Source organism: Bos indicus, chromosome 2 (genome assembly GCF_029378745.1).
Source record: "Bos indicus isolate NIAB-ARS_2022 breed Sahiwal x Tharparkar chromosome 2, NIAB-ARS_B.indTharparkar_mat_pri_1.0, whole genome shotgun sequence".
NCBI classification, from domain to species: domain Eukaryota; kingdom Metazoa; phylum Chordata; class Mammalia; order Artiodactyla; family Bovidae; genus Bos; species Bos indicus.
This window is the reverse complement of record NC_091761.1, coordinates 128,179,709-128,193,414: the sequence shown is the minus strand read 5'-3', so window position 1 is coordinate 128,193,414 and position 13,706 is coordinate 128,179,709. Positions and strand designations below refer to the sequence as shown.

Below are 13,706 nucleotides of genomic sequence, written 5' to 3'. Positions count from 1 at the left end.
TACCTCAACTTTTAGAAAGTGTGCTTGTTTATCTAAATTCTGGAGAAAAGAACAAAACAAAACGAAAAGACTGGAGACTCTGGAAGAATATACACCTATGTTGTGGACTGGGGTTTGTACAGGGACTTTGCAGTTTTTACTTTCTCTATTCCTGTACTGGTTGAATTTAGGCTATAAAGAAATTTTTAATTAAAAACAACAACAACAACAACACACTTTTAAAGGCAGAGGACTGAGATGCAGGGTAAGTGGAGGTGAAGAATTGTGAGGGTTTGGCCCAAGAGAACCTGGTTTCTTCTGATTGAGGCTTGTGTGGGCCACACGGCCTGTGGGTATTCACCTCCCATTTGCTCTCTGCTGATCCCAGGCCTGGCCACTTCTCAGGGCCATTCAGCAATGAATCCCGCTCTGCAGCTTGAACCCACCTTGTCCCTTTCTCCCATTACTTGTGTTTGAGTGCATCCCTCCAGCCTCACTCTGGCCTTGCTTCTCTTCCTCCCTCGTGTGTTCGCCAGGTGCCTCATCGCGTTCTTGGGCGTCTTCTTAATCACACGGAATAGGAAGAAGGCCATTCCCTTCGAGCCCTATATTTCCATGGATGCCATGCCAGGTAACGTCAAATCCCACGTGTCTAACTGGCCAGCCCATCCGCATAGAATGACTGCTACTTTCTGTTTAAAAAGAGACAGCCGGCCTCTGGGTTTGGTTACAGGGAAGATGTGCTGTGCTATTATGGTGTGACTGTCTCTCTCTCTTTTTTGTTTTTAGTTTTTTGTTTAATCTCGGTTTGCAAAAGAGGAGGCAATGGCTAAGGCACCTCGATTGGTTTTGAGCACATCTTGTCAGTTGTCATGTCTGCTGGGGGGATCTTTTAAAGACCATCCTGATTCACCCTGGGTATAATTATGACCCACAGCACGAGACTTCCTGCCTACAAAAGGAAAAATCCATTCATCTCAGTGGAATGGAATGATCAGAGAGGGGAAGGAAAACAGGATGATTGAAATTCAAATACCGTAACTTCATTCCTCAGGTTCACATGGAAGTAGATTGTTCTGGAAAGCCTAATACCACAGGGAGCTCAGGGTTCACACCAAGAAGCACACGTTCACACAGGAGGAACGTAAATGTATGAATCAGCCGAATACTGCACAGAAGGGAGTGGTAGGGCTTTGGAAAACTGGACAGTCCTTTCCAGCCTCAGGGGATTCAGGTGAGACGTTTAGGATGTTGGCCCAGCCCCGTCCAGATTTGCTGGTCTCAATTCGGGATGCAAGTGACCACTAGCTTTCACACTTTAACTCAAATTTAATTTTTATTTTAGATATAAGAGATGGAACACTCTCCAAAACATAATCTCCCACCCTCCGTTAAGACAGTCTCATGAACAAAATACAATTGCAGTGATGGTATAGAATACTCCTTAATAAAGCACTTGTGAGGCAGGCATGTGCTCAGGGCTGACTGAGGTGCCCCTGATCTAATTGGCCAAGGATTTATGTCTACTTTTTATATTATTTCCTCATCTCTTGCTATTAAGCTGTTGTCTGTTGTTCTTGCTGTTACCAGCCTGCCTGTTAATAGCAACTCTGTGTCAATCTTCTCATTTGACCCAAGTTGTGCAAATTGCATATAAAATTAAAATAAATAAGCTCTGAGTTGGGGCCTTAAGGTTTCTCCTAGGAGTTAAATGCATGAGCTTTGGTGCATGGACCTTTGAAACATCTAATCTGGCTGCTCAGATGCCTTTTTTGCTTACTTCCTTGTTTCTCGGCTGTGTTCCGGATAGATGAGGGCGCTGGATAGCTGAATTCCAGATAGGTGAGGTGTCAACTCTGTGTGTGTGTGTGTGTGTGTGTGTGTGTAAGTGTGTGTATGTACATGTGTGTTTGTGTGTTTATAAACCGTGTATGTGTATACATCTATATAAGTATTTACATATGCATATATACCAGATGTGTTTTCTGGTAGAAGATAGAAGGTAACCTAAGGTAACCGTAGATATCCACATTCTGTGATCTGTTTGTGGGTGTGGCTCTCGCTTTCTCTTTGTGCCTCATGACCTGTGGGAAGTTGGATGTTGGAGAAAGGAGACCCTGCCCTCCTGCCATGGCATGTCAGGACTGAGTAGGCCTGGGTTCTGTACTATGAGGTGGAGCATGGGCTTGGAGTTCAGATGACCTGGATCCAAATCCCATCTCCCGTATCTCAGTGGGATAGTACGTTAAAGGTCCCTTGCACAATGTTTGGGATATGGTAGATGCCTGGTTCAATTTCACTTTACTTTTGCTTTAAAAAAAACTTTGAAATTTCCAAACCTTTGTTTGACCTGATGCCAGGTAGAACAAGAAGAAAACCCTTAAACAGAGTTTCCTTTCCAGCTGCTTGGTTTCCCTGGTCAGCATCAGGACCTTCCTGGCTTTTGGTCTCACCAGATTGACATCTTCACAACCAACCAGTAGCCACCATTCAAGAGGAACTCAAGTTCCAGAGATTCAGTCTATGTCACAGTTGTGAGAGGCTTTAAATAATTCCAGAACCTGCAAGACTTCTAGAAAATGAGGAGAAAAACAGTCCCTGACAGCAAGGAGCTGGCCTGGCTCTCACGGTTAGGCCTTGGGGCTCCTGGTTGAACATAGACCATTTCACAGAACATCAGCATCAGACGAGGATGTTCTGTGACCATGTTGGATCAAAACACAAACAGGACCACACCACTGTCACGTCCAAACACAGACAAAACATGAACATTGTCTGGACGATAAAGACCAACCATCCACCTAACATGAATGACTCCTGGTTCTTTACCAATCACAGTTTTAGTCTCCATCTCGTCTTCTTTCCTTCTAGATAACAATCATTAAGATCCCCATTTATAGAATTAGCCCCACTTCCTGACAACATCTAATCCAAAGCAAAGCCCTGCTTCCTAAAACCCTCCTAACATCACCCTTCCCAACCCTGATCCTATAATAGTTTCTTTTTGATACCCATTTACTGAAACAGTTACTCGTGTTATACATCTCCTTCACTGCCATGAGTCAAGAAACCCAAATGTGTTAGACTGTACTTGTATTCCTGGTAGGTTTGGGCTGGAGAGCATTGACAAAGCTAAACTCTGCCTGTGAAGCCAACTCCCTTCTCTGAGAAATAGGCATCCCCTCATCTCCTCCAATTTCCTCCCCAAAATCCAAACTACACACTTTCAACTGTACCCTTCAAATTCTCATCAGCCAGGGCTTATGTGGGTGAAGGCAAAGGGCCTCCCACAGACCAGGACTTCCCAGGCTGTTAGTAGAACAGGTGAAGAGCAGGGGCTTTGGTGTCAGATCCCAGCTCTATCTCTCATAGCTGTGTGTCCTTGGGCAAGTTACTTCACCTCTCTGAATCTGTGTTCTTACCCATAAAAGGAGGATAGTAGCATATTTCTGTCCTAGGATTTGGGGGGACTGAGGTCTGTAGGGAGCCCAGACAGCAGTCTGGTTAAGGGTGTAGGCTTCAGAATTTAAACCACTGAATCTGAACCCTAGAACTTCCACTTACTAGCTTGTGACCTCAGGCAATCTCCTTAACCTCCAACTGCCTCATTTTCCTAAATAAATTGTTGTGAGAATCAAATGAGAGAAAACTTTATAACGTTATAACATTATGATGTCTGCCACCAACTAAATGCTCAGCCCCTTTATATAATGCCAGTAACATTATTGCTCTTATTGTTACTGTTTAAAGCACTTAGCCCAGTGCATCAGGCATAAGAAGCAGTCAGATGTCAGCTGTTATCATCATAGTTTCATGGGAAGCAATTTGCATTCAGAATTTTTATTACTTAACCAAGGGGCAAGATAATTTAAAGTGTCTTAATTCCCTCCCAGGAAAAAGAATTGGCCTCAGAGGAGGCCAGGTCCCACCTGACTAGGGGAATTATACAGTACATTTAAAGGAATTAACAACTAAGATATTTGCCCTCAAATAAAAGTAGAAATTCAATATCAGTGTGCCCATAAGTAATAAGAAAAACCACACCTGACCCTGTATGTGGATCAGGGATGATAATGTCAAAACTCTCCCTCTGAGCATCATGATATCTGTGTGTCACGTATCTGTGACACAAAAGTTATCCTCTTAACAGTATAATGAAATTTTTCTGGATCCTGATCTAAATCAGCAGTAAAGTGTGGCATCTACCACGTTCAAAGCACAGTGCTGGTTCCCCTCTGTCCCAGACATTCCCACCTCCTTCGAAGCCAACCAGTGGTTCCTCTTGACAGTGGCTGGCCTGTGTGCATATTTCCTGAAGATTCATCCCTTGTTGCTTAGCAACTGTAGTATTTCTAGTGTGTATTTATGGGTGCTCTTTTTTTCAATCTAAAGCATTCAGGAAATTGACAATGCACACGCTTAGCTCCTGAGCACCATAGTTAGTCCATGATGGGATAGACCCAGCCTCCTTTGGCTCCCTTATCACATAATGATTTGGGGGGATGGATTTTGTTTCAGGTATGCAAAACATGCATGACAAGGGGATGACCGTCCAGCCTGACCTCAAAGCTTCTTTTTCTTACGGGGCCCTGGAAAACAACGACAACATTTCTGAGATCTACGCTCCTGCCACACTGCCCGTCATGCAGGAAGAACATGGCTCCAGAAATGCCTCTGGGGTTCCCTACCGCGTCCTGGAACACACCAAGAAGGAGTGAGCCCGCCTTGAAGGAGACCCCTTTCCTCTATTCACAGCTGCTCAAGCGGTACTGACAGTGGTTCAATCCTTAATTCTAAAACTTGCCTTTCAAGTCTTTTTTTTTTTTAATCCACGAACTCTGTAGACGAGCACCTCGAAAAGCATTTGCCTCAGACAAAGAGTAGATTACCTTGGTCCTGGAAATTTCAAATGATGAGGCTGGGAGTGGGGGGATGAAAGCAGTGTTCTAGGGAGGCAGGACAGTTCAGCCTCTGCCTGCTTTAGCCCAAGCAGACTTGGAAAGCCTTCCTCATCCGCGGATGGTACCTGGGCTTTCCCAGGCATGACCAAGGGTGGCCATATTCTTCAGAGCTAAAGCCAGGCAGAGGTTCTGCCCCTACTTTCCAAATCCACTGAAAGGCTGGAAAGCTCTAGATCTAGTCTTCCCTCACCTCATGTGCAGCACCGATCTCTACCCACCTCCCTCTTGAGTCTGTACTTGTGATAACCTTCGTGTCACCTTCTCATGGCATGGTGAGCCAGCCCCGGCTGTCACATTCTGTCACTCACCGGTAAGGAGTTCACATCTGCTTTCTGAGTGTCTGTGCCTCTCCAGGGAAGATGTGCTTGATGTGTTTGTACTGGGTTCTTTCTGGAAACTAATTTGATTCTGGTTCTGCTGCTAATTTTTTGCCCTCAAGGGAACTGAGAAATTAAGAGAAGGGAAAGAATAAGAAAGAGTAGGAGTGATGAGACTTCAGCCCTTAAAGGAAGAAAAATCCCTTTCATTTGACAAGAGGTGACTGCATCACTTATCAAAGGACAGACAGACAATCTGGGTGTTTTGTGTTGCATTTTCCTGTACACCAGTGCCCTCTGGGAAAACTAGGGGGGTGGAGGGGGGAGGTGCTTATTTTAGAGACAGCCTTGCTCACTTCTCCTCCATCCTCTCCTGTATTGATCGACTAACCAAGCTTGAGTCATTGGCTAACTTCCTTGGGGTCAATAGACTCTTTGGGTCCCCATACACATACATCCTCGAGAAGCAGGAATTCTCAGAAATGGGGCTGCTGCCGGCTGGCTGCATACACAGCTGTCTTCCCTTAGGCTGACTGTATACTTCTGAGAATAGCAGCTAAAGTTCTGTAAACTTTAATGAGAGTAAGGATCCCTTAGGGAATTTATTTAAAATGCAGATTCCCACACCCCAACCTCAGATTAAGTGGGACTGGGACCAGGCCCAAGCATTGCATTCTTGGGACTTTCCTGGTTCCAGGGGTGAAGACTCCACACTTTCAATACAGGGGCACAGGTTGGATCCCTGGTCCAGGAACTAAGATCCCACAAGCCGAGTCGCGCAGCCAAAAAAAAAGAGTCTGCGTTCTGAACTGGCAGCGTAGGTGATTTTGAGGCTGGTAATCCAAGTATCACACACCTTAAAAGTCTAATAACTGAGAGAGCCAGTCTGCTAAAATCCTGACACCCCCACACCCAACCCACCCCCCGGTGGAAAGCTGGAACTATCATTCCTTGTTTCCTCTTGGGGGTGCATTTGGCAGGCTCAATAATCCCCATAGGATCCGTGGCATTTCTCCATCCAGTGATTACCTCTTAGAACTGCACTTCCTGCTTCTCTAGGCAGCCTTGAGCTAACAGGCAAGATAACAGTGTTAACAGACCAGTGTTGATAGATCATTAACCTTTATGGATTGTGCTTAATACCGATTTAGTACCTTGTCTTTGAAGCTGGTGTTTGTTGCCTGGGATAACCAGTTCTGTATTGTGTCTTACATGCCCAGGAAGGCAACAGACAATGGCTTTTTTTTCCCCTTTAGGATAGGTATCAACTCAGTTCAACAATGTTTGTGAGACACTGACTATATGTTAAACATTTGGACGGTGAGGGCTACAAATAATAAGACCTGATTTCTGCCCTCCAAGCCAGCAGCAAGAGACACAAATATGTGGTCGACTATGACAGGGCAGGCCGAGTGTGATAGCGGACCACAGAAAATGACAGTTACGGAGGCCCGCTAAAGGCAGGCCCTGAGCCCAGAACTGGGTATTCAGGATTGGAGATGATTTTGGCTAGACTCCCTGGTGGGTGGCAAATCTAGCTAAGATTTGAGCAAAACGTAGCCAGTAAAGTGATCACCCCCAGGCAGGGGGGCCAACATTTGCAAAGGCACAGAGATGGATTGGGGTGGGGGCAAAGGAAGAGCCAGGGTAGGTGATGGGAGATTAGCCTGCAAAGATCAGCAGTAAGAGGTGGAATCATGGAGAAACTTGAAGGCCTGGCTGAGGAGTTTAAAGCGTATCCTAGAGAACACAGGAGCCATTGATGGTTCATGAGGGTGAGAATGGCAGATTGGAAAGGAGGCTTTATGCAGAGCAGAGGAAGAATTTGAAGGGGTGATAAAAGTCAGTGTTCAAGGTCAGGCTGCACGCCTGCAAAACAAAACACAAAAGGGGAATTAAAATCCCTTTTCACTGCCACTCATATTTTCCCGATGATGTTTCCAATGTGGGTCGTAGACCAGGAAGGGATGTGAGGGTGGAGTGGATGGAAGAAAGGTAAGCAAGGAGGCCATTTAAATGTGTCGGACCCAGGTGATCAGCCGGCACCTTGTAGCCCCCAGCCTCACACTGTCATCTGCCCTTTGTTTGGTGACGTCTTTTGGAGTCAGGCAGGAGTGACGAATGGATACAAGCGCGCTGTAATCCTCGGTCAGCCGACGATCGTGGGTTCAGCGCCACCCGGGAGCTGCTGCTGGAGCCTGGGCAGCATCTGCCTCCAGGTTTAGGATAACAGCATCATCTTACGAGGCGGAGTACAGGAGGGCTGGGCAGAGCTGCTGCCGGAGTGGAAGCCAGGGGAGGTCACGTGGTCCCAGGAAGAACAGCTGATGTGGAGCCATGGCACCCAGAATTCCGACTGTGGTCTTGGGCCGGCATCTCCCAGTCTGTGTGCCCGAGTGTAAATGGACTGTTTGCCGGTGACCAATAAGCAGCACTTGCTGTTAGGATGGGGGACAAGGACATCCATTTTCCATCCGCAGCCCTGATTCTTTGTTTCTCTCGTGGTCCTCACATCCCCAAACCCTCTCAAAGGCTCCAAGCAATGTGACATGTCCCAGCAGCATCCCGTTCCCTGCCACCAGGACGTAAGGCAAGGTCACCAAACTTGGGTTGGTCACAAACTTTCCAGTTGTTCTCCAGCTTCCTCTGTCCGCCCCACTCCGTCCCCCTCTCCTAAAGACTGGGATTCTGGAGTCCCTACTCAGACATCAACATCAGTTCACAGACGGGCACCTGCAGCTTTTAAAGAGAGCTTAGCCCCACTCCACCGGCCCCCCACCCCTCCCATGGAGCTGCAGGTCTGAAGATGCCATCACATGAAGCCTCAGGTGGTGGGAGGGTTTTGCAGGGTGGAACTGGATGCTGGGTAGACGAGGGTGAATCGACCTCTCTCCGTCGCTTTGCTGGTGGGAACCAAGCAGCTGGATGGCACAGCGTGGCAACGAGATGCCCAGCAGGGTAGTGTTGGGGAACCTCCAACCTGCAGCCTTGCGAATCCCAAATCTGGTCCCACACTGGCTGGTAGGCGTACTGATTCTACTGTGTGTTTCTCTGAGAAGTTGTGTAAGTGAAGTCACCTTAGACTATATTCTATGGGGATGCTCACATTTTGTTAATTTAATGACTAATGTATGGCATGTTCTTATTTTTCAAAAAGGTGTGTGCTAGGTACAAATAACATTATGAAGTGGTATTTAATTAAAAACAAAATCCACATGACACCTGTTGGGTTTGGGTCTTTCATTTGATTAATACTTTCTAGAGTTGCCTGCCTCAGTGCTGTCCAGCAAAACTTCCTGCCGCGACAGAGATGTTCTGTGTCTGCTGCCCAAACGGCAGCCACTATCCACATGTGGCTATGAAGCATTTAGATGTAGGGATGAAACCTAGGAATTGGGTTTTTCATTTGATTTAAATTCAGTTCCCTGAAATATCCCCATATATAGCTAGTAGCCACTGTAGGAACAGTGCAGATCTAGAGGTGCCCAGGATTGCAGTTAAGGATGAATTAAGCACTCTTTTTTTTTGTAGTGGTGAAGAGTATGGACTCTATGGCCACTCTGCTTGGGTTTGGTTCTTGGCTCCACTACTTATTAGCTGTGTGGTACTGAACAAGTTGGTTAAATTCTTTGTGCCCCATATGTAATACCAAGATAGTAACAGTAGCTTTCTAAGGGTTATTATGAGGATTAGGTGAAGTAATAGATGTAAAGTCTTAAAACTATGTCCAGCACTCTGGACATAGTACACTCTCCATCAGGACACTATATTACACTGACCAGTGGTTTTCCTGTTTACTTATTCACTTCGGGGTGGTGGTTTAGCTGCTAAATTGTGTTTGACTCTTTGTGATACCATGGACTGTAGCCCGCCAGGTTTTCGGTCCATGGATTTCCCAGGCAAGAATACTGCAGTGGGTAGTCATTCCCTTCTCCAGGGGATCTTCCTGACCCAGGAATTGAACTCCAGTCTCCTGCTTGGCAGGTGGATTCTGTACCACTGAGCCACCTGGGAAGCCTTATTCCCTTTGCAATCGTATAGTGAACACTTGCGACTTTTCTTAGGTAATTCCAAGCACATGTGTCTTTCTTCATTCTAAGTTTCCAATCTGTAAGGCAGGTGTGGAATAGTGCCTAAACGTTTATATCTGCACACACACAGAATAATGTGTACCCATATATTAACAAGCACTTATATGGCACAATGGAGAAGGCAATGGCACCCCACTCCAGTACTCTTGCCTGGAAAATCCCATGGATGGAGGAGCCTGGTGGGCTGCAGTCCATGGGGTCGCAAAGAGTCAGACACGACTGAGCGACTTCACTTTCACTTTTCACTTTCATGCATTGGAGAAGGAAATGGCAACCCACTCCAGTGTTCTTGCCTGGAGAATCCCAGGGATGGAGGAGCCTGGTAGGTTGCTGTCTATGGGGTCACACAGAGTCGGACACGACTGAAGCGACTTAGCAGCAGCAGTAGCAGTATATGGCACAAACTATACTAAGACCTCATGTACATCTCGATTATTTTTTATAACAATTCCGTGAGGTAACTTTTAATATTATCCCCATTTTACAGATGAAGAAACTGAGACTCAGGTCATATAACCAGTAAGTAGTAGAACCAGGATTTGAGGCCAGAACTGCCTCCAAAACTTGAGCTCTCTACCCCTCTGCTGCACTGCCTTTCCTGCCGTGTGGTTGGCTTCCACGGGGTAAGGCCCACCACATGTTAGGATTTCACATCTGAAACAAAGCATGTACAGTTTCGCTGAAGGATACAGACTTACGGAACAGAAGCTCATCAACTGAGTCTCTCAGGATCACAATGGCAATGTCGCCCATGGCAGGGACACGGCAGTAAAATTCAGAACAGGGCAGTGGGAGGATTTTAGAATTCTCCATGAGTCTCAGACTTTCTGATCTCATAAAACAGTTCAATTTAAAAATAGAGATTGGGGAATTCCCTGGAGGTCCAGTGGTTAGGGCTGCAGTTTCACTGCTGAAGGCCCGGGTTTGATCCCTAGTTGAGGAACTAGGATCCTACAAGTCATGTGGCGAAGTCAAAAAAAATAAGAGATTAACGAAGCATTGCCAACTCTTTGTAGTTACTCTTGTTCTCATTAAATTTTCTGTTATTTGTTTTAACTTTCCTTTTGCTAAAGATTTGTTATTTATTTTTGGCTGTGCTGGGTCTTCTTTGCTGCATGCTGGCTTTCTCTCATTGCAGTGAGCAGGGGCTACTCTCTAGTTGCAGGGCTCAGGCTTCTCATTGCAGTGGCTTCTCTTGTTGTGGAGCACTGGCCCTAGAGTACACTGGCTTCAGTGGTTGCAGCACACAGGTTCTAGAGTGCTGACTCAGTAGTTACGGAGCACGGGCTTAGTTGCCCGGCAGCATGTGGGATCTTCCTGGGGCAGCGACTGAACCAGTGTCTCTTGAATTAGCAGGAAAATTCTTAACCACTGAACCATCATTACCAAAATCTTGGCTCCCTGTCCACCAATGCCAAATAGTAGGCTAGGGCCTCAAGGATTGTGCCCCCCTCTCTTGGGAATAAGGAGAGGTTTTTATATCCTCATGAAGGTTTGGATTTTTTTTTCTTTTGCAAAGCTTCAAAACGGTCACAGCTGGCATCAGACAACTCAGCAACCAGGTCTGGTGTCCCTGAAATGGTTAACCCCTGACCATCTTTCTGAGATGCAGAATGTTACCAGAGAATATAGGGGGAGAAGAATGCCACGTGAAGAGTATAATCTATTTGGAGTCAGAGAGTAGTTAATGAAGCTCTGTGAAGAAAAATCTAGCTGCAAGTGTTCGTCAGCAGTAACAGCTAAAAACTAACCAAGACTGTTTAACTCTTGCGGGTCTGCGTGGCTTTATTGTTGTTCAGTCGCTCAGTTGTGTCCAACTCTTTGCGACCCCATGGACTGCATCATGCCAGACTTCCCTGTCCTTCATTATCTCCCAGAGTTTGCTCAAACTCATGTCCATTGAGTCGATGATGCCATCCAACCATCTCATCCTCTGTCACCCCCTTCTCCTCCTGCCCTCAATCTTTCCCAGCATCAGGGTCTGTTTGGCTGGTATGTGCCAAAGGCTGTTCGCCAATTTCTGTTATGGTTCCATAGAATCATAAAATCTAAATAGAGGTTGGCAAAGAATCACTAACTCTTTTTGTGGTTAATCTTGTTCTCTTTAATATTTTTAATTTTTTATTAGTTTACTACAAAATAAATTCAGCTTTCTTTCAAACAAATAAACAACAACAGGAAAGAAAAGAAACTATGGCCCAAGTCCTGTTCAAGAGAAAGACTGTGTTTGGTATAGATGTGCCAGTGTTCTTTCATAGTCTCGTTAAATATAATAATGCAACTAGCATTAAGGTTGTCAATATAAACAAATGCAAACCAAAAAAAGAATCTTTTTTTTTCGGTGTGAGGCTATAACTCCTGGAGACAGTGAATGACAGGGAAGCCTGGACTGTTGCAGTTCATGGGGTCACAAAGAGCTGGACATGACTGAGCAACTGAGCAACAACAAAGATATCCCTGCAGGAGCACAGTTAGTTCTGTGAAGATCGCGCAGGTGCTATAGGCTAAATGTTAGTGCCCCCACCCCGCTCCCCCAGTTCATGTGTTGAAACCTAATCCCCAGTGTGATGCTTTTGGAGGTGGAATTTGGAGGAAGTGATTAGGACATGAGGTTGGAACCCTCATGAATGGGATCGTTGTTCAGTCTCTCAGTTGTGTGTCTGACTCATTGTGACCCCATGGACTTCAGCACTCCAGGCTTCCCTGTCCTTAACCATCTCCCAGATCTTGCTCAAACTCATGTCCATGGAGACGGTAATGCCATCTAGCCATCTCATCCTCTGTCGTCCCCTTCTCCTCCTGCCTTCAATCTTTCCCAGCATCAGGGTCTTTCTAATGAGTCACTTCTTCACATCAAGTGGCTAAAGTACTAGAGCTTCAGCTTCAGCATCAGTCTTTCCAATGAATATTCAGGCTTGATTTCCTTTAGGATGGACTGGTTGGATCTCCTTGCAGTCCAAGGGACTCTCAAGAATCTTCCCCAGCACCACAGTTAAACAGCATCAATTCTTCAGCACTCAGCCTTCTTTATGGTCCAACTCTCACATCCATACAGGAATACTGAAAAAAACCATAGATTTGACTAGATGGACCTTTGTTGACAAAGCAATGTCTCTGCTCCCATTCACATGAATGGGATTAGTGCCCTTATAAAAGACACCCCAGAGAGTTCCCACCCACTTCCATCCAGTGAGGACACCAAAAAGACTATGACTATTATACTATTATTTCATTAAAACAGGACATTAACACCAAAATAGTAAGGGCAAAATCTCACAACAAAGGATACTCCTTGAAACTGAATAATTTGGTACATATACACAATGGAATATTCAGTTCAGTTCAGTTGCTCAGTCGTGTCCAGCTCTTTGCAACCCCATGAATCTCAGCATGCCAGGCCTCCCTGTCCATCACCAACTCCCGGAGTTCTCTCAAACTCATGTCCATCGAGTCGGTGATGCCATCCAGCCATCTCATCCTCTGTTGTCCCCTTCTCCTCCTGCCCCCAATCCCTCCCAGCATCAGGGTCTTTTCCAATGAGTCAACTCTTTGCATGAGGTGGCCAAAGTATTGGAGTTTCAGCTTCAGCATCAATCTTTCCAATGAACACCCAGGACTGATCTCCTTTAGGATGGACTGGTTGGATCTCCTTGCAGTCCAAGGGACTCTCAAGAGTCTTCTCCAGTACCACAGTTCAAAAGCATCAATTCTTCGGTGCTCAGCTTTCTTCACAGTCCAGCTCTCACATCCATACATGACCACTGGAAAAACCATAGCCTTGACTAGACGGACCTTTGTTGGCAAAGTAATGTCTCTGCTTTTGAATATGCTGTCTAGGTCATAACTTGGTCGTAACATTCCGTCCAAGGAGTAAGCGTCTTTTAATTTCATGGCTGCAATCACCATCCGCAGTGATTATTTCATGGTTGCAATCACCATCTGCAGTGATTTTGGAGCCCAGAAAAATAAAGTCAGCCACTGTTTCCACTGTTTCCCCATCTATTTGCCATGAAGTGATGAGATGAGATGCCATGATCTTAGTTTTCTGAATGTTGAGATTTAAGCCAACTTTTTCACTCTCCACTTTCACTTTCATCAAGAGGCTTTTTAGTTCCTCTTCACTTTTTGCCATAAGGGTGGTATCTTCTGCATATCTGAGGTTATTGATATTTCTCTGAAAATCTTGATTCTAGCTTATGCTTCATCAGCCCAGCGTTTCTCATGATGTACTCTGCACATAAGTTAAATAAGCAGGGTGATAATATACAGTTGGAACCAGTCTGTTGTTCCATGTCCAGTTCTAACTGTTGTTTCCTGACCTGCATACAGGTTTCTCAAGAGGCAGGTCAGGTGGTCTG

General features: G+C 45.6%; 1 protein-coding gene across 2 annotated transcripts in view; it reads left to right on the top strand.

Annotated features, from left to right (window-relative positions):
• The window catches only part of NIPAL3 (NIPA like domain containing 3), a 57,214-nt gene extending 48,736 nt beyond the window's left edge, over positions 1–8,478 (top strand). For both annotated transcript variants that reach the window (XM_019981272.2, XM_070776493.1), the window contains exons 11-12: positions 516–610; positions 4,498–8,478. In XM_019981272.2, the coding sequence (XP_019836831.1) occupies positions 516–610; positions 4,498–4,697 (295 nt within the window). In that variant the 3' untranslated portion in view covers positions 4,698–8,478. The remainder of the gene's footprint in view (positions 1–515; positions 611–4,497) is intronic.
• The last annotated feature ends 5,228 nt before the right edge of the window (positions 8,479–13,706 follow it).